The following is a 21,865-nucleotide window of genomic DNA, read 5'->3' on the forward strand; positions in this document are numbered from 1 at the left end:
CATCTGACAGGCTGTATTTGAAAGCTATAGTGATTTTGTGTGGGAATGTGTGTGTGTGCGTGCGTGTATGTGAGAGACCTGCTCCACTATATTCATTTCTCTGCTCTGAATTCTAAGGTGGCTTTCGCTGCTGCAGTGTCTTATCACCTCACACAGGTGATAGAATATGCGCACACACACAGGCATGCACGGACAAAAACTCTCTCAGAAACACATATCTCTCGCTCTCACACACATACACTTTCGATCTCACATTAGTGTAGATATCCTGCTTTGTGCTGGTAGCAAACAGAAAAGAAATTCCTCCCGCCAAAGCCCCCTCTCTCTCTCTTCAATCATCAGATCCGGCATTAGAGTGTGGGGTGAGGAGAGAATAAGAAGCTTTAAAAAAAGGGGGGAAAACCTGACTCTAGTTTTCTCGATGGAAATATAGCGTTCAGGGTTCCCACCTTTTTCATCAATTATTTTCTAGGATCTTTTCTATTGTTTGTAATGTTGTTTGTTATGGTGATTATTAGGGCTGTAACGGTTGGCTACACAGAAGTCACGGTTCAGTAGGTTTTGGGGTCACTGGTCAATATGCGTTTGGTACAACAGAAAAAAACAACAATGGTAGGTTTCTTTTCATTTATTTTGAACAGGCAGTAGTGTAAATTACAGTTTGTTTATTACAGACTCCTTTAGTGTATAAACAGAATGCACTCTTGCATAGGTCATATTTTTTTGTAGGGCTGATAAAAAACAGAAGTGATTTGGTCACAATCGGCTGCAAGACACTCTTGTGTTGTGTAAAAGTACAAAATAAATAGAATAATGGAAAATAAAACTTGTGCAGAGATTAGTTTTTGCACTCCTGTAGTCTTTTTTCTGCGTAGCTCTAGCGATTGGCACATCTGGATGATGTCGTCTGCCCACCACCCCCGTCATTATAACAGCGGAAACAGCTGAAAAATACTCTGTCATTTATAGTAATGCAGCTAAGAGTAAGACATCATTCAAAACTGTAAAGGGTCTATTTTTATTTGTGTACACTCACAATAAAACAAAACATTGTGCTTTAGTAAAATAAAGAAAACAAAGAGTATACTGCTCTCTGCCCTCCCGGTTTCCATTCCATGAAGTTAGTGGAGCACGTCCCAAAAATTAATCGAAACTCGGTGTATTGGCTTCTAGCAAGTTCTTCCATGCCATCTGAACTCTTTTGGGAAGGTGCGTAGATCATCTCTTCTTCTTTTCTTTTTTTTCTGTTGTGGAGGTTAGCTAGCAGTGTTGCATTACCTCGCACCCCCTTCTGGAGTGTGGATTGCTGTGACTGACTGTATTCGTTGTCTGACTTTATGCACCGAACCGCGACGTCCGTACCGTGACGTTTCGCGATAAATACATGTATCGTTACACTCCTAGTGATTTCAGTACATGAGGATTTAAAATCAATTTAATGTCTATTTGTTATAGATCTTATCGTGAATGATTTATCCATGGATATGTTTTATTTTTATTATTATTATTATTATTTATTTACTATAACTGATGGATAGAACCAAGTCCCTTTTTTTTTGTCCTTTTGGATAATCCATTTCACTCAGATGTACAGTATGTCACTATAAGGAAGAAAAGTTATTTGGCTTCTTCTGTTTCATCTTTAAAAAACATTAGATTCAGGTTAATCTTTTGATTTGAGTCAAAATTCAGACATTACTATGGATTACAAGCAAGTTTTACTTAAGTAATATTCAGCCAATAAGATATTTTACAGCAGATTATAACTAAAAGTTTACTTTTCCGTTACTTTCCTAGTTTCTAGGTCTGGTAATCCCAGTTGTACAATTCCCTAATATATCTGCATTTTTGTTGTTTCATTTCTTCAATTGCATCTGTAACCAAAAACATTTGCTCTTTTGTGATGCGTCATCCACACCAGTAAGTGTCAGTATAAAGACCACTAATGTATTAAAAATGCGAAACTTAAACAAAATGTACCTTTTTGTGAATATGTGTGTAATCAGGTCTGTTGCGGAAGCGACCGAGGTGAACCTGAACATGCGTGTGGGTTTGCACACGGGCCGCGTGCTGTGCGGGGTTCTGGGGCTCCGAAAGTGGCAGTATGACGTCTGGTCCAATGACGTCACACTGGCCAACATGATGGAGGCAGGAGGACTGCCTGGGTCAGTCACACACCACATTCATCATAATCAGATATTAAACGATCATACAACATGTAACGTGGAATATCATTCCTATATGAGTAGAAAGGTAGTGTGATTTATTTGCCCTTCCCTCATCAGGAAGGTTCATATCACCAAGGCAACGCTGGAATGTCTGAATGGAGATTACGAGGTGGAGCCGGGCCTCGGCCACGAGAGACACGCTTTCCTCAGCAAACACGCCATCGAGACTTTCTTCATCGTACCCTCACACAGACGCAAGGTACAAACACATCATCATTACATCGTAGACAACATGAATAAACTCTTGTAAAGCATTTTACTTCTGTAAGGTGGTGTTTTTCTTGATAATACAAACTGTACTGTAAATAACGTAAGAGGGAAAGTCTTGGTTACTGATGTAAGCGTCGTTCCCTGATGGAGTGAACGGAGACCTTATGTCAAAGTCTGACAAATTGGGTCTCACTTAGGAGACCCTATCAGCTCTGAGTTATATAAAAGCAAGGCATTGGAACCCGGAGTGCCGAATGACACGCTGGGTCCCCTGCGAGAAGGACCCGCGCCATAATCTGACAGCTCGACAGCACACGGCATGCTAGAGGAGTGGGAGGTCCGTGGGGACTGGCCCAGCGGAAGCGCTCCCACTGTAACCCTTAAGTCTCCCAAAGTGTTTACCAGATTCAATGCTCTGCCTTGAGCAGAGGCAGTGGGCTGGCTAACAGCAGATGGGACTCACGAAGAAGGAGAGTCACGACTGCAATGCTGACATGGTCATGCTCTCGCAGTGAGAGCATGAACCATCAGCGAACGCCACAATCTCAGCATGCTCACGGCCCAGACATGTGAGATAGCGATCGTGGCTGTCGGATGAGGACAGGAAATGAACGCATCCAGAAACACACGGACAGAAAGGCATCTTTCAAAAGACGTTCGCCCCCCGTGCTTGATCTTTTAAGGAAGCTTCTTTTGTGCCGAAGCACCAAGGGGGAATCGCTGCACTTATAACTGTGCACTGGCTCAAAGGCGAAACACCACTGAATGCGCTTTCTCTCCAGCAAGAGAGATCTCCTCTTGTTTGCAAGCTCTTTTAGATCAGGAAACGCTCTTTTTGAGGCAATTGGAAGAGAGTGAGCGCTGCACGCAACCACTCGGCTGTGAAGCAAAAATCTGAATCAGTGTATGCGTGCTGCCATCTTAAATACCTTATATACATCTTACTGTATACACATATGTATATAGTGGCTTGGCATGCAAATTCCACGCGCCAATTCCATTGGCCATTTTTTTCTACAACTCAGAGGTGATTGGGGCTCCCAAGAGAGACCCCATTTGTCAGTCTTCAACATAACATCAAACATGACTGACAGGGAACTTGATTTTATCCATCAGAATTTGACTGGATTGTGAAAAGTGGATATATCTAAGGCTGTGATATAATTGGGTAAAATTTTTTTTGGTTACATTGACATTAAATAATTAGGAAAAGTAATTTTAGTGGTACAGGAAATGATTGCATTTGATGAACAATTACTTAGAACAAAACTCCGTTTAGCTTTTTTAATGTTGTTTTTAAAGAGCCACGGACGATGATAGACAAATATACTTTATTTACATTACAGCCACACTCTTAAAATGAAAGGTTCCAAAAGATTTTCACACCGATGCCATTTTGGTTCACCAAATAATCTTTTTGCTTCTTAGGCCCCATCCACACTACTGCGTTTTCGTTTAGAAACGGAGACCTTTTTGCTACGTTTGCACCTCCCGTCTTTTGTTGTTTGATTAACAATAAAACACAGACAGCAGAAATGTTAGGCTGCTGTCTCTTTAGGACAATGCACAGATCAAAAATACTGACAGTGTACAATAGTGTTGTTTTTGGCGGCCTGTTTTCATTTTAGTTTTAGTCTAGTCTTTGTGTCAAGCTGTCATTTTAGTTTTTATTAGTTTTAGTCACGTTTATACTCTTTTTAGTCTAGTCAAGTTTCAGTCGACTAAAAGTCTGAGCATTTTAGTCTTATTTTAGTCAGAATTATCCATGACTACTTTCGTCTAGTTTCAGTCGACGAAAACTGATGACATTTAGTCTAGTTTTAGTCAATGGAAATTGTATTTTAGTCTCTTTTTAGTAATGCAATTCTATTTAACCCAGTCAATATAGTGTACCACTATGGAAAAATAGCAAAAATAGCGAACAGAAAAGTAACACTCGTCTCATTCATGGAGGTTGAAAAACAAGTTCTTTGTGACATCCAAGATTTATTGTATTAAAATTTAAATGCAAAAGAAAAGGCATGAGAGTTGGCTGTTTTTGTCAATTTTAAGTTTTAATTTAAAATGTTTGCGATTTTAATATAAGTACATGGCTAAATGTTTTACCACTTGCTTATAAATCTATATAGAAGTAGGCTAGTGAATTGAATAATACGTTGTTTAAATTGTGCTTAAAAGTGAATTACGTCTATTAAAGAGTGTGTATGTGTACAAAGAGAATCACAATGCTGACAAAACTTTTTTTTAAATAAAAGTAGCTGATAACTTCTGGATTTGAAATAAAAATAGTGAGTATGTGTTTGTGGTACAGCCGTGGATCAGTTACGCACTGCAAACGCAGCATATGTGAAAGCACTATAGCGCATGCTGCTCCTGCACCGCATACGCACTGCACACGGAGTATGTGTGAAACGGCCCTCAGACTTAACTTTGTTTGTTGTCGTTTACGCTAACTCACCGTAGCTGCATCTTCTAAATAATGCCGCGAGTGGGGCTTGAGGAAGTGACGTCGCCTGCGTCTGCGCAGTGCGACCTGATGCAGCCCCTGAAGTGAGCCACGGGAAACAGAAATACTGCAAAATAATAATAATGCGACTAAACGAGACGAAATAACGTCATAACATTTCGTCTCGTCTCGTTTTGGTCAACGAAAATGAAGAGACATTTTAGCATAGTTTTTATTTTGTAAACCACATTTAGTCTCGTTTTTATTCGTCAACAATATTGCATTATACATTTAATAGGTATCGTCACATGACCAGCATTTACTTTGCGTCTCGTCTCGTTTTGTCACGTGATAAAGGTTCGTTGATGATGATATTTAGTCATAATTTTCGTTGACGAAAGCAACACTAGTGTACACATGTGTTGTCTTTCTCGACTGTTTACGTTCACTTAAGATATTACCTATATGTTTGCTAGGATACTCGACAAGGTGGGCATGTTTGTGTGAATTTGTGTGAAGAAGCCATAATGCATACCCATCAAAAGAAACATAGATACATTAGCCTAACTCTGTCTGTCTGTTTTACTTGTTATTTTCCAAATACCATATGCATATCTGAGAGATGAGTACAATGCAATAAAAATTAGCCACATGCACCACAAAACCAGTCATAACGGTAAATTTTCTGTAATTGAGATTTATACATCATATGAAAGATGAATAAATACGCTTTCAAATTATGTATGGTTCGTTAGGATAGGAAAATATTTGGCTGATATACAACTATTTGAAATTCTGGAATCTGAAGGTGCAAAAAAATCGAAACATTGAGAAAATCGCGTTTAATGTTGTGATCTTCATGGAACATGATTTTTACTTAATATCCTAATGATTTTTGGCATAAAAGAAAAATCGATAATTTTGACCCATACAATGTATTGTTGGCTATTGCCACAAATATACCCGTGTGACTTGTGACTGGTTTTGTGGTCCAGGATCACATATGCACAATCAAAAGCCTTACACACATCTTAATCCATCTGGAGTTCAAAAGGATTCATATCACTTTTTTAAGTCACTTCTTTTTTCAGACGACAGTTACTGCAGCCATTTTCACACATTCAGTTAATCTTTTCTCTTTCCTCATTCCACATTTCTTCCCACCCCCTCTCTCTCTCTCTCTCTCTCTGCAGATTTTTCCTGGGCTGATCCTATCAGACATAAAGCCAGCGAAAAGGATGAAGTTTAAGACAGTCTGTTACCTACTGGTGCAGCTCATGCACTGCAGAAAGATGTTCAAGGCTGAGATCCCTTTCTCCAACGTCATGACCTGTGAGGATGATGACAAGGTGCGTGATAACTGCATACATCCATCTTAATTTTATAAATTGTAGAACCAGGAGGGCTAGAAGCAGCTGCCCACTTTTTCTCATCAACCAAACTTAATAGACTGACATTAAACAGTTTTATAGTCATAACATCCAATAGTCTGAAGTTTTAACATCTGATATTATTTCAGAGTTAAAAGTAACTATTTAAAAAAATATATTATAAGAGAGATGTCTGAATTGAATACCTACCCACTGATCCCTGCCCCGACACCAGCAAAATGAATGAAAATGGTTCTTAGTCATACAAATGACTAGGTATGGAGATTGACTGAAGTAATATCTATTTATGCAGATATTTATCACATTGAGTGCATTTACATGTACAACAAAATGCTGATGGCTGCAAAAGTAATCTCTATATTAAAACCAATGAAAGAAGGAATGAAAAGAAAACCTTTGATAACCTAAATAAATTCATTGTTCTGGTGCTGCTGATATATTGTGATTGCTTTGTGTGCAGTCCTCCAATACTTGCAAAGCCAAAATCCCCAAATAACCCTAAATCACCTTTTACACCCACACAAATCATATTCACTCTCACACTCTTTTAATCCAGTCCACTCTCTAATGCCACTCCTTCAGATGTGTGGATGATTGCACACAGATCCAATCACCACTGCAGATTTACTGTTCTTTGATTGAACAGATTGACTATGTGTGTGCATGTGTGTGTGTGTGTGTGTGTGTGTGTGTGTGTGTTTTGACTTGTATCAGTGCATAATTAAACATCTTATCACCTTTGCATGTGTGAGAAAATATGCTGAGATGTGTTGAATACCCATCTGTCACCATGTTATGTAGATTTGTGTCTAAATGAGTTTAAAAGTAGGCCTACATGTTGGTTTGCTGTTCTTTCTTTACCTAATAATTATAAAGTGATATTTCACCCAAGAATGAAACTTTTCAATCCAAACCTGTACTGTATATACACAAATAAAGACATCTGAAATATGTTTACGCTGTCAAAAAATGACCATAAAAGTGGTCAATATATGACTCCTGCATTATATTTTAAATCTTCTGAAGTTATATGACAGCTTTGCATAGGCAACAGATAAATTTTTTTGACTATTTATTGAAAATCTTCCCCTTTGCTGAACTGGAATCTGCTATACTGGAATTGAACTGAAATTTTCCCTGGGTTTCCAGAGACGGGCGCTGCGAACAGCTTCTGAGAAGCTGCGCGATCGGACGTCATTTTCGGCGGGCCTGGTGCAAAACTCTCCCGGGACCAGAGTGAACCGTTACATTGGTCGTATGCTAGAAGCACGACAGACGGAGTCCGAGACGGCAGACCTCAACTATATAACCCTTACATACAGGAGCAGAGAGAGAGAGCAGAGAGTGAGTACACACAGCTGCATAATGGATAAACATGTAGGTGTGAGCAGTATAGCTGTTACATGGGAGGGTTTGAACCTCTTAAAATAGAATGATTTTTTTAAATTATGTGTCTAAGCTAAAATAACATCATTATATTGTCATATTTTTGTTATAGCTGCTGGCTAAATAAGTAATCACAATAAAACCACACTGAAAAAAGTGTGTTTATTTTTTGTGTTTTATAAATGTATTAATTACAACAGTTTTTATTTTGTCTTTGTTTTGTATAATACTATTAAATAGCTGAAAATTATTTAATGTAATACTACGTTTAAAGGCAAGTTCTATTATGACAACTTACCCCACTATTGGTCACCATGTGTTCGAGGAAATTAATCAAAAGGATTTTATTTTTTTATTATTATTTTTTTTTTTTAATCCAAGACTTTAAGGAAAATTACCATTCAAAAGTTTGGAGTTCGGCTATTTACAAAAATGTTTTTTTTTTTTTTTAAGTCTCTTATGCACACCAAAACTGCATGTGTTTGATCAAAAATACAGTAAAAACAGCAATACTGTTTTAAATATTATTACAATTTAAAATAACTATTTTCTATTTAAATATATTTAAAAAAATTTAATTTATTCCTGTGATTGCAAAGCTGAATTTTCATGTCAACTTCAGGTCCTTAAAATAATTTCTGATCATGTGCTGATTTGCTGCTAAAGAAACGTTTCTTATTATCATCGATGTTGAAAGCAGTTATGCTGCTTTTTGTGGAAACCATTATCATTTTTTTCTGGATTCTTTGATGAACAGAAAGTTCAAAAGTACAGCATTTATTTGAAACCGAAATCTTTTGCTACATTAAAATGTCTTTACAGTCACCTTTGATTCAATCCATTAAAGTATTCATTTATTTATAAAAGTATCGTACTGACCCCAAACTTTTGAATGCATGTGTGTGTCTATGCAGAAATAGACTTTTAAAAACCGTGAAAAGTGTGACAACATGCCCCAGCGTCCCAAACACAGCGGTAACCGATCCAGGGCGTTTGGCAGTAGTGACATGGCGAAATGCGATAGAGATGGAGTGAAGAATTTCCTCAGACACACTCGCCGCATCCCCCGCATTGTTCCGTTGTGCTTCGTGACTCCCTGTCTCCTCTCACTTTCAACATCCTCTCTCCCCCTCATCTCTCCCCCTCCTCCTCCTTTCTCACTAGCTCTCTCCATTGCTCTGTTCTCTATTCCTTAGACGCCTGCCCACCCTTACAGAATGGGGGCAACAGTAATGATCTGGGAAAATCTGTCAGACTCACGACATATATTCTCTCTCACACACACTCTCGAACGCGGTGGCTTTCCCTGCTCTCTCTGGGAGTATAATGACATTGCATCTGTCTCTTGTGAAGAGGGGGATGCTGGCTTTATACTCTAATGAAGCTGACGCTCAAAGCAGTGTGTTGCATTGATCTCTCGCAGGCCGCGCTGAAATGATACGAATACAAGTTTGCTTGTGACACCTACAAGAGATACAACAAAACATATGTTTACATGAACACACGCGCGGCCGTTTCTTCAACTTTCAGCTCTTTTATGTATTGATATATGTCAAAATTCAATTATTTAAATTGAATACGTTATTAAAATTGTCTCGGGAGCTTTTTTACCACCTCTTCGTCATTTGTTTTTGCTACTTTTAAAATGCCTTTTATATCACAAATAATTTAGATTTATTAGTTTTCTTTCATGACCCAGACTTTCAATCTTAAAACAATCTTTCAAACAAACTTACATTTTTAAAACTAATGAAATAAAGAGTATATAGTTAAGAATCTATTGTTTGAAAAATGTCACAGCCAACAATGTTGCCCCTTTATAAATTTAAATTTAGATATGTGAAGAAAACAGATAAATAGATTTTAAAAAAAACTGAATATTTTTATTGTGTCATTTTCAATCAAGCTGTAATTTTGTTATTGTTTCTAAAATATATGAAGAGTTCAGATGCAAAAGCCTCTAAATGTCATCTGAAATTTTCTTATAGAATGATCATTTTTATCAAGCTTGTATATTTAAGTTCAGTAATTTCACTTAAATGACAATTAATAGGTAATCTTCATTGCCATTTAAGTGAAATTATTGAGTTTAAATATACAAGCTTTATAAAAATGATCATTCTATAAGAAAATTTCAGATGGCATTTAGAGGCTTTTGCATCTGAACTCTTCATATATATTTAATTGTGTAAATTGTGTGTGTTAGGGATACATGAAATGCAAAATTAGCCTTAGAAAGACAAGAGAGTCACCATTTTATTTAAAACAATTCATTTCATTGTCATTTCCATCACAAAATGAATGGTGATTTTTAATGAAGTTGAAATGACATTTGTGCATGATGGTTCAGGAAAAACATAGTTGAAAAGACTTTATTTTCTAATACTCAACAGGGCTAAAAGTGCAGATACAGTAGTTGAAGAAACACATTTACACACAAATTGTCTCTGTCTCTCTCTTCCACACAGTATCAGCAAGTGTATGACGAGGCCTTCATCAGTGCGGTGGTTATCTCGCTTGTCCTCACTTCATTTTTTGCAGTGGTCTATTTTCTCATCATTCCTCAGTATGTAAATGACACATACACACAATACCTGACACGACAACATAACACGCCTTTTCTTTATTTGCCAGACACACTAAATTGAATACATGTTTTACATGCTCAGGTCACTGCATCACACAACACACATGCATATAATATGTGGGAAACCCCTCTCTTTCCCTCTATCTCTCTTGCTGCAGAGGTCTTCTGGTTGTGATTCTTCTGGTTCTCTGTTTGTGTTTTCACATGGCAAGTGTGATGTACCTTCACATCACTCATTTACAGGTAATGCACACACACACACACACACACACACACACACACACACACACACACACACACACACACACACACACACACACACACACACACACACACACACACACACACACACACACACACACACACGTTTACTTAGCTATCTAAATGGGGACATTCCATAGACTTAATGGTTTTTATACTGTACAAACTCAACTGTATATTATATCCCCTTACACTAACCCTACCCCTAAACCTACGTATCACAGAAAACTTTCTGCATTTTTGCATTTTTAAAAAACCTTTAATTACTTTATTTTTATAGTAGATTTACAAATGGGGATGTCCCTAAAGGGAGGTTTTTGGAGATTTTGTCAGGTTTTGGTCACTTTTGGGTACAAATTTGTCCCTAAAATATAGTTAAGTAGGTACTGTACAAACACACACACACACACACACACACACACACAGAGCTGGACTCCCTAGCATCACCTAACAAGCATCCAGAACACGCTACAAATACCTATAGCATCCACCCACAGCCACCACTGTCATTTTCTTCAGAAAAATGTCAAACTCTAGTTGTTGTGTGTTTTGCTCAGCAGGTTTGCTGATTCCTCTCTCCTGTCTTTGTCTGTCTTCTCAGTGCTCTCCTGACTGTCTGACCCTGCAGATCAGAACAGTTCTGTGTGGGTTTCTGGTTCTGCTGATGTACTCCATGACCCAGGGTTGTGTGGTGAGTGTGTATGTGTGTGTAGAGTAGAAGAGAGAATGACTGAGGGTGTTGCTTATGACACTGATGCTAAAGATTTTAGCGGGTTGACTTGTGATAATACTTTAATTGAAGCCTGTATGTAGGCTATAATTTTAAATAAAACAATATTTTAAACATCATAATAACATTCCTTATGTATTAAAGCCACAATATGTAAGATTTTTGGATTAAAATATCAAAAAACCACTAGAACAATATTATATATCTGGTTGACTTGTGTACTTTAAATGTTTACAACAATGTTTAAATCCAGAGAAATCAGCAATTTCAACCGGTGCCATTGCGTCACCTTTCAATGACGCATATCTGCATAACCCTCGATTTCCGTTTTACTTCCGTAGAAACCATAGAAACACCAAAGACTCTTTAATATGTATTTTATTAGACTGGAGAGCAACTGTTTGGATCCCTTTCTCGACAGAAAATATTTATTGTTTGAATCCCTGGTTTACTTGATTTACCGCGAGTAACATGTTTGTATATGCCTCGGTGTCAAATGGCTAACATAGCATAATCAGAAAAAGCTTTATTTATAGTAACAGTAATAGCATTTTCTCCACTATACAATACATTTTAAAAATGAAATTCCATGCCATTTAGCAGCACAAGTCATCCAGCTTTTATTAAGCTAATTGACGTGAAGGCCAAGTGTGGCAACCCATAATCAGAATTTGTCCTCTGAATATACTGAATTTAACCCATCCAAATTAGTGCACACACATTAGGAGCAGTGACTAGTGAACACATACACACACACACTCACTGAGCAGTGGGCAGCCATTTACTGCGGTGCCTGGGAGTGATTGATATTCTAATATGATATTCTAATATCGATCTGCAATAAGTGTCTCAAACCAGCCACCGAGTAACGTTTACATAACTTTCAACACATTTTTAGTATGATTGTTTTGACGAAGTAAAACAGCGCTGCATTACCCCACAATTTTAATTCGCCAGATAAAGTGACCTGTATGAGTAGTAATTCAGCACTTGTGGCTGTTTTATTAGAATAAAATAAAATAATGTGAATTTAAGTAAGCAAACCTAACTGTAACAAAGTTCAAGTTCAGGGAAGTGGGAGGCGGACGTTAAACGTAACTTTAATCGTAAAAAGTGGTCGACTGCAGCATAATAACACAGCAAGGTAAAACACCTCGGGTCATCTCGGCTCTCTTCATACCACAGTAACGTTAATAAAACTTTAAGAAATTAGCTTACCCATGAAAATGATTATTGCCTGAGTCCCGTCGGATTGCTTTCCATTGGAGGTGAAGACGACACCTCCCATGAGTAAGCCTTTGTTATTGTTTTGAAAAAATGACCTATAGTGGCAAAACTTACATATTGTGCCTTTAAAGCTTTATACATAAGAAATGTTTTTATAAAGCTTTAAAATACCCTTTGCAATGCATTTTATCATTGTTGCAACCATTCATTGCAACCGTAATTCATTGCATCCGAATGAAAGCTTTCTGGGATTAAAGCTTTCCAAATTAAAGCTATTATTTAACTTCCAAACATGCAACATTTCTTTGTAATGTTCTTGTCTTTGTGTGTTTAATTGTGTATGATTTGTTGAACTTGCACAGGTGGGATGTGTACCATGGTCACTGGTAGGGAATTCCAATGTCTCCATGGTGACAGTCGTCACAGTGAACGGGACTTCCGACGGCTCCGGGGTGTGCAAATACACTCCGTACATATTTTTATCATGTGTGATGGCGTCGCTATCTGTGGCCCTGTACCTTCGTGTATCATCACTACCCAAGATCCTCCTGCTTCTCCTTCTCAACATTCTCCACACTGTCGTCATGGAGACCAGCGGTTATAGGAAGGCCATAGGGTGAGTCAAGCTAAACGCAAAGGTTATAGAAATAGATTTCCCAAACTGGGGTTTGCAAGTTGGTGGAACGATTCTAAAAATGTAAAATAAAAACTATTGTAATAGTTACTTAAAATCTCAGCAAGTTAAAGTCTATGTTTTTGGTCAAAAGTCTGAATCCCTGAATTATCTGATAACCTGATGGGTATTATTGTGTGTGTGTGTGTGTGTGTGTGTGTGTGTGTGTGTGTGTGTGTGTGTGTGTGTGTGTGTGTGTGTGTGTGTGTGTGTGTGTGTGTGTGTGTGTGTGTGTGTGTTTAGTGGAGGATTCTTTCACACACATGGCTATGACCCGGTTCTGGCAATGCTGTTGTTTTCTGGAGCTCTGGTGCTTCACTGCAGACAGCTGGATCTTAAACTCAGACTGGACTACCTCTGGGCCACCCAGGTGAGTGTTACCTGTGTGTGTGTGTGTGTGTGTGTGTGTGTGTGTGTGTGTGTGTGTGTGTGTGTGTGTGTGTGTGTGTGTGTGTGTGTGTGTGTGTGTGTGTGTGTGTGTGTGTGTGTGTGTGTGTGTGTGTGTGTGTGTATGTACAGCTATCTTTGTGAGGACCGGTTTGAGTTTTAGACCAGCATATTAAAGGATGTGGAATCCACGTGTACCAGATGTGGGCCCAATCTAGGCCAACATGTTGCTGTCTAGGTAGTGTTGTGAACTTAGAATCGAAAGACCAGGAGACTTGGTTGTTTCTTCAGCAGGATTCTTTATTGAGAACACGAGCTGTCGTTAGCTGCAGTCACCAAGTCTGACGTGAATGTTCTCTTACAGTTTATATACATTTAGGGGCAGGAACCGAAAAAGACAGGTTTAGGAACCGGTTTTAGACAGAGCATTGCCCACCCTAATCCACTCAGCATATCTATTCAAACACTGAGACCCGAGTACAGGACTGGCTGGACTTTCTTGCTAAAACACAAACTCCAAGAGTTTCAGTAAAACAGGACTGACCAGAGTCGTTTGCTAGAAAACTCTGATAATCATAATTTATACCTAACCTTAACATGCTAAATTCAATGTAAACCTAAATTAAACATTTTAATAAATCTGGATTCCCACAGTAGCTATGTTTCCATCACCCTGTTTTTATGTGCATTTTGAAGTATTGCATCAGAAACAAGTGATAGAGACTCAAGAATAATAATTTTTTTTTAAACGCTCACTTAAGGTGGTGCGAAAAACAGTTAATGCGAATAATGGGAGATGAAAACGCATTTGCCGAATAAATTCTGACGTAGAGAACATTAAACATTCGTCAGCAATCAGCTTTTTTTCGCTGATGGTGTTTTATTTACTGTTTGTTATTAGGTTACCAATACCACCGTCATCCGCTCAAACAACTTAATGGAAACGCACCTAATTCGCATTTTTTTTTTGCAAACTTTGAAAAGATTTGCTTCACGTTTGGATGGAAACCCAGCTTATGTGTTCAAAGCTTCACACGGATTTTACACAGTTATGCATCACTTTGCTCCTTGTGAACTTAAGTATTTTAGCTCTTTAACATGACACCCACACACACACACACACACACACACGCGCGCACACACACACACACACACACTGGTTTTCAAGTTTTATGGGGACATAGACATGTCTATGTTATATAGTCTATGTTCCCATAGACATGATACAAACCAGAGCCGATCCTGACCTCCCTGGGGCCCTAAGAAAAATTCTGTTAAGGGGCCCTCCTACCTGACCCATGAGCCATGGGTCAGGTAGGAGGGCCCATGAGCTATGTAAACCATTTGCCATTGCCACACAGTAACACCTGACACCCCAGTGCCCCCACTAATTCCTGTAATTCCTGATATCTGAAATAAACATTGTTACCAAAAAAAGTACATTCTAAATATCAATAATTCACATTTTAAATAGTACAAATTTAATTATTGATATGAAAAATGCATCCTGTGAATGAATAAAAGCTAAATGGCTTGTCATAGCATGTCACTGTGTTTTAAATGATAAAAGCAATACTTGATACTTGATGGTTATTATTTACTGAGGCATGTGCATTCATATTCACCAGTATGTCCAGCTAATCAACATTTTAAATTGCAATATAGCCTATAAATCAATAGTCAATGTCAATACATTGTTTTCCATCTTGCTTTATTGCAGAGTTGTAACTAAACTGACTTTGAGACTAGATAATCATTGTCTTGTTTTAAAAGTATGTGCGCCTATAATGAGGAGTGCCATCAGGCACATATTGCACTGGTCCCCACAGATGTTTCGCTGGAAAGAGCGCGTTTCATTTCCTGCACGCGCATATGAACGCATGTTAACGCGCGATGCGGTTATCTTTTCCGAGCTGCAGTTTATAAACAAACACCGTTGCCCTTTTTCGTTTATCAAACATAATAAATAGTTATTTCACTCTCACTTTTTTTTGTCAGGCACAAAGTCACAGAACACAGGCACAGCCCTGGAAGTGGCCGACCTTAGCAAGCAAGACACAGAAAGACCAAAAGATGCATTGCACTGCCCATCTAACGTTAGGTTAGCAAGACAGACAGACTAGAGAGAAATGCACATCAACTTAACTTTACTGTTCTTGGCTGACATCAAACTTGGAGAGGAGAGAACACAAGTCTGCCTGATTGCTGTTCCCGCAATTCACTCTCATGGTGTTTTTTTCTCTCTTTTCATGACCAGAAGGATAGTTCTGCTTAATTTTCTCATCGATGTTGTAAACTTTTATTGACGCGCTTTGACCTGGCTTTGACACTAGGGAGAGGCGGGGCCTTGAGTAATTTGCGGGGCCCTATGCAACTTGCATAATGTGCGTAAAGGGCTGATCGGCTCTGATACGAACTGTATATTTATATTCCCTTACACTAACCATCACAGAAAACTTTCTGCATTTTTACATGCACAAAAAACATCACTTAATATGATTTATAAGCTGTTTTTGGACAATGATTTAAGATATTGCCATTTTTGTGGGGACATTTTGTCCCCATGATGTATGATTTACCAGGCCAGTGTATGTGTGTGTTTTGTTGCATGTTGTGTGTCTCTGTCATGTTACAGAGAGCTAAAATACTTAAGTTCACAATTTATAAAATTTAGATGAATCATAATTAATTATATATTTATTGGCAAATTTACATTTTTAAGCATCATTACATTGTGATCTTTCAGAAATCATTCTAATATGCAGATTTTTTTGCTTATTATTATCAGCTGCTTAATATTTTTGTGGAAACCTTGAAACCGAAAATGAATGACCCCACCTTTGAATGGCAGTGTATATTTTTTAACAGAAAACACTAAAATATAGTGGAATATCTTGATAAGCATCATCAGCAGTGTGATAGACAAGCTACTGCAACAGTGCCCTCTGGTGGATGCTCATTTTCAGGCTGTAATTCTAAATATTTTTTCAATAAACTCTCCAGTGACTGTACAGGTAATACAGCTAGTATGAGTATATGGGTAATTATTCATATTTCTATTTGTGTGTTTCATCCTCAGGCTGCGGAGGAGAGAGATGACATGGAGAGAGTGAAGTTGGACAATAAGAGGATTCTGTTCAACCTTCTGCCTGCACATGTAGCTCAACACTTCCTGCTGTCCAACCCACGAAACATGGTCAGATTTCATTTACAGGTCACAGAGGGTTAAAGGCAACATGAATTGCCATTCCTAGAGTTTTTAAAGGGTTAGTAGACCCAAAAATGATCCCATAGTTTACTCACCCTCAAGCCATCCCAGGTGTATATGATTTTTTTTTCTTTCAGCCAAACACAATCAGTGAATAGAGCCTGAGATCAGTTCATCCATCCATCATAAAAGTAATCCATACGACGCCAGGGGGTTAGTAAAGGCCTTCTGAAGTGAAGCGATGCGTTTTTGTAAGAAAAATATTAATATTTATAACTTTGTAAAAATCACTGGCTTCCAGAAACGGCCGTACGCGAGTCAAGTTCCGGCAACAGAGTGACCATGAATTAGAAGTCTAAAATGAGAATTTTTAAAGAGAAATGTCATAAGAGCTTGAGTTTGTTGCCCAGCCCGGTTTGTTTGAACCACGAGAGGCGTCTAATCTCACCTAAGCTTACGCTACTCCTACATCCTACATCATGCGTCGGGTCAGAGGTCACTCTTCAGCTGGAACTAGACTAATGTACGGCCGTTACCGGAAGCTAGTGATTATAGTTTATGAAGTTTATAAAAATGCATCGCTTCGCTTCAGAAGGCCTTTATTAACCCCCTGGAGCCGTATGGATTACTTTTATGATGGATGGATGCACCCCACTGCGAATGTGACGTTGGAGTGACGTCTTTTTCGTGTAATTTTGGGACGTCCAAATTCAGTCCATTGAAGGGGTTGTTTTGTAACGCCAGGCGACGTCTTTTTTCGACGTCTTCCGCACGTCTAATGTTGACGTCCGTCCACAAAAGTTTGGTTGTGGGAAGAAGAAAGGAGACGGGGTCGGCTTGCTGTGGATCGTGTGTTTTATTAGATAAGTCTTTTCCAAACAATAATCGCAATCAGTGCGCTCTCTCACACACTCTTCAATAACTTTCTCCTCAAACAAAACAGCGGCTTCTTCTCGTGAGACGACAGGCAGACACACACACACACACACACACACACACACACACACACACACACACACACACACACACACACTCTTTCTCCCATCACAGAGATCGCTGAAAAATTACCCAGTTCAAAGGTCCAATGTTGAACGTAAATATGACGTCCAAGTTCGGTCATGGTTGGACGTCCAAATAGTGGACCTAGTTTGGACGTCGACTAGATGTCCAGAATTGGTCATGGACTGACGGACCCAATATAGACATGATCTGCAGCTCTATCTGACGTCCAGTGTTTAGTGGGACTTTTTTGGGCTTCAAAATAGGTCCGTTTTGAATTCATGCGGTCCTAAAAATGTACATCTTGGTTGTTGTAATTCCCGGAGTCGCCACTTCATGGCAGTGTTGTTGTGATCCAGCTGCTAATTAGGTGAGAGGTCAGCGCAGATGCTTTGATGATAGCTTGTGTTTTGATCATGTAAGTGAGATAACATTATGATTGTGTGTTGTGTAAATGCTCAGCTACTCCATCTGACTTTGTGATCTCACTCACCAGGCTTCATTGTGAGGCCTTATGAACACAATGAATATGTGATTACACTCCCGTTATGCAGTTTGTTATGTTTTATGTTTGCTGCATGCTCAACACATGCCACTCGCCTATTTTCCTGTCCAAGATCCTTTCCAAGGAATTGATGCAATCAGACATCCTGAAATCTGTTACGGTTGCTCTGAAGCAAGCATCCTCTCCTGAGCGTGGAATTCTGTTGTAAACAGTGGCACGGGGAAGTGAAAATCTTGGACACACAGTATACACAAAAAGCGCACACAAGATGCAACCATCACTGGAATTATTGCATTCTTTCCACTGGCAAATTACTTCCTTTTATTTAAATTTCACAACCTCAATTTTTTCTCTCTTTTTTTTTTTTTTTTTTTTTTACTACAACAAAGGCTTGAAAAAGTGTGCATTTGTAGTGTACAACTGTTCCCTGGAGTCCACTTGTTTTCTTACACCCCCAAAAAAAAACAATTATTTTTACATGACAATTTTTCACCCCCTCTTTGACTTTTCTAATAAAACACACTGTTTTGCTTAAGACTTTAATATTATATCCATTAAAATGCTTGGGGTCAGTAAGTTTTTTAATTAACACTTTTATTCAGCAAGGATGCTTTGAATTGGTCAAAAGTAAAATCATTTATACTTTCAAAAAAGATTTCTATTTCAAATAAATGCTGTTCTTTTGAACTTTGTATTCATTAAAGAATCCTAAAAAAAATATTGGTATTAAGCAGCATAACTGTTTTCAACATTAATAATAATAAGAAATGTTTCTTGAGCAGCAAATCAGCATTGGAATGATTTCTGTAGGATCATGTGACACTGAAGTCAAGTCAAGTCAAGTATATTTGTATAGCGCTTTTCACAATACAGATTGTATCAAAGCAGCTTCACAGTATTAAATTAAAATAATACAACAAGGTTTGTTTCTAGTGGAATTTATTGATTGATAAAATAAAATTAAATATCCCCAAAATATCCCCAACTGAGCAAGCCAAAGGCAACAGTGGCAAGGAACCGAAAAACTCCATCAAGTGACCTAATGGTGACCTGAATCTCCATCAGGTGACCTAATGGAGAAAAAAAAAACCTTGGGAGAACCCAGGCTCAGTCGGGGGCCAGTTCTCCTCTGGCATTTATGAACTAGAGGCCGGATTGTAGTTTGAACTGTAAGATTAAAAATATTATATGAATGCCTGGCCGAAAAGATGCGTCTTTAATCTAGTTTTAAACTGGGAGAGCGAGTCTGAGCAACGAACAGTATCAAGAAGGCTATTCCAGAGTTTTGGAGCTAAATGTGAAAATGCTCTCCCTCCTTTGGTTGATGTGGATATCCTAGGTATGAACAGCCTCGAATTTATTGATCTTAAAGAGCGCGATGGATTATAGGGCGATAGAAGATCCGTTAGACTGGAGCTAAGCCGTTTAGGGCTTTATAAGTCAGTAGCCATACCTTGTAAATAATACGTAACTTTATAGGTAACCAATGCAGTGATGATAAAATCGGTGTTATATGATTTTTTCTTGATCTAGTAAGAACTCTAGCAGCTGCATTTTGGACTAACTGTAGCTTGTTTATTGAGGATGCAGGACAATCAGCTAATAAAGCATTACAGTAATCTAGTCTCGAGGTCATGAACGCATGAACTAGCTTTTCTGCATCAGAAACTGATAGGATATTACGTAGCTTAGCAATGTTTCTAAGGTGGAAAAAGGCTGTTTTTGTAACATATGAGATATGATTTTCAAAAGACAGGTTACAGTCGAGTATAACACCCAGGTCTTTTAATGTAGAGGATAAAGTAACAGGACATCCTACGATGTTAAAGTTGTATTGTAAGAGGTTTTGTGGCCGGTTTTTTGAACCGATAAGTAGTACCTCTGTCTTGTCTGGATTTAATAAAAGAAAATTACGCGTCATCCAATCTTTTATATCTTTAACACACTCTGTCAATTTGGCTAATTTAGCGTTTTCATCCGGCCGTGATGAAATATAGATTTGAGTGTCATCAGCATAACAATGGAAACTAATTCCATGTTTCCTTATAATATTTCCAAGTGGCATCATATATATTGAGAATAATAGAGGGCCCAACACAGATCCCTGTGGCACTCCATAGTTTACTGAAGTTATGATCGATTTTTCTCCATTTAAATAGACAAAATGGTAGCGGTCTGATAAGTATGATCTGAACCAGCTTAATGCTTGTCCTTGAACACCAGTATAATTTTGTAGTCGATCTAAGAGTATTGTATGATCTATAGTATCGAACGCAGCACTAAGATCAAGTAAAACTAGTATTGAGATACAGCCTTGGTTAGAAGCTAAAAGTAAATCATTTGTGATTTTAACGAGTGCAGTTTCAGTGCTATGGTGCGGCCTGAATCCAGACTGAAACTTTTCATAGATGTCATTTTCTTGCAAGAAAGAGCCCAGTTGAGCGGACACAACTTTTTCTAGTATTTTAGACATAAATGGAAGATTTGAAATGGGTCTATAATTTGCTAGATTATTATGATCTAATTGTGGTTTCTTAATGAGAGGTTTTATAACTGCCAGTTTAAATGTTCTTGGAACATAACCTAAAGATAAAGACGAGTTAATAATATTGAGGAGAGGCTCTTCCACTACAGGTAACACTTCTTTCAATAGTTTAGTTGGTATAGGATCTAATAAACATGTTGTTGTTTCAGATGAAATGATAAGTTTATTTAACTCTTTTTGTTCTATAGCTGTAAAGCACTGTAATTGTTCTTGCGGGGTGATAATTGAGGCTGAATAATAAGGCGCAATTGAAGATTGAACGTTTACAATTGTGGTTCTGATGTTTTCTATTTTCTCAGTGAAGAAGTTCATGAAATCATTACTACTAAACTGTAACGGGATATTTTGTTCGGGTGATGTCTGTTTATTTAAGACAGGAGTAATGATGCTGAAAATTCAGCTTTGCATCACAACAATAATTTTAAATAGCAATAATATTTCATAATATTACTGTTTTTACTGTCAAATAATCAAATAAGAGATTTATTACAAAATCTTTCCCACCCCAAACTTTGAACAGTAATGTAAAATGGCTAACCTCATATGATTTCAGACTAAAACATTAACATGACATTTAAAAAGACAAAATATTGCTTTGTTCCGACTGGAATCAAACATTCAAAGTGCATGTAAATGCTAATACTACTTTGTTAAATAAAAATGCACAGTTATCCTAATCTTTTGGCACCATGTTTCTGGTTGACATCCATAAGACACCAAATTGTTTCTATGGTTATGACCAAATCATAATTTTGGGAGGGACTCCTGTAATCCATACATTCAGAATGATAATTAAAGGGAGTCACTTCTGCATTTAAATGTGGTTGTCACTCCCAAAACTTTGTAGTGTGTATGTGACTACATGCAGTAGTAAATTAAACTCTTCTATTTGAGAAGACCAAGAAAAATCCCCTTTTTTGTGACTGTTTTAGCGTATTAACCGTTGTGATGCGGTCATATCTTTGATTTAAGATGGCCAGGTCAATCTGATGTACTCTACCCTTCAATATCGAGAGCAAGTTTTGCTTTGACCAAAGTCAGCTTGTCCAGTTCATGGGTGTTGTGACTAATGACTGTAAGCT

General features: G+C 38.0%; 1 protein-coding gene across 1 annotated transcript in view; it reads left to right on the top strand.

The window, feature by feature from the left end:
- The window catches only part of adcy1a (adenylate cyclase 1a), a gene marked incomplete at both ends in the record, with an annotated part of 52,025 nt that overhangs the window by 16,937 nt on the left and 13,223 nt on the right, over positions 1 to 21,865 (top strand). Inside the window, 10 exons of the mRNA XM_081378674.1 lie at positions 2,007 to 2,165; positions 2,286 to 2,427; positions 6,078 to 6,233; positions 7,425 to 7,619; positions 10,130 to 10,227; positions 10,407 to 10,491; positions 11,111 to 11,200; positions 12,829 to 13,082; positions 13,383 to 13,509; positions 16,606 to 16,722. Of these exons, the coding sequence (XP_081234800.1) occupies positions 2,007 to 2,165; positions 2,286 to 2,427; positions 6,078 to 6,233; positions 7,425 to 7,619; positions 10,130 to 10,227; positions 10,407 to 10,491; positions 11,111 to 11,200; positions 12,829 to 13,082; positions 13,383 to 13,509; positions 16,606 to 16,722 (1,423 nt within the window). The remainder of the gene's footprint in view (positions 1 to 2,006; positions 2,166 to 2,285; positions 2,428 to 6,077; positions 6,234 to 7,424; positions 7,620 to 10,129; positions 10,228 to 10,406; positions 10,492 to 11,110; positions 11,201 to 12,828; positions 13,083 to 13,382; positions 13,510 to 16,605; positions 16,723 to 21,865) is intronic.

This window comes from Scardinius erythrophthalmus (assembly GCF_964197995.2).
Source record: "Scardinius erythrophthalmus genome assembly, chromosome: 11".
NCBI lineage: Eukaryota > Metazoa > Chordata > Actinopteri > Cypriniformes > Leuciscidae > Scardinius > Scardinius erythrophthalmus.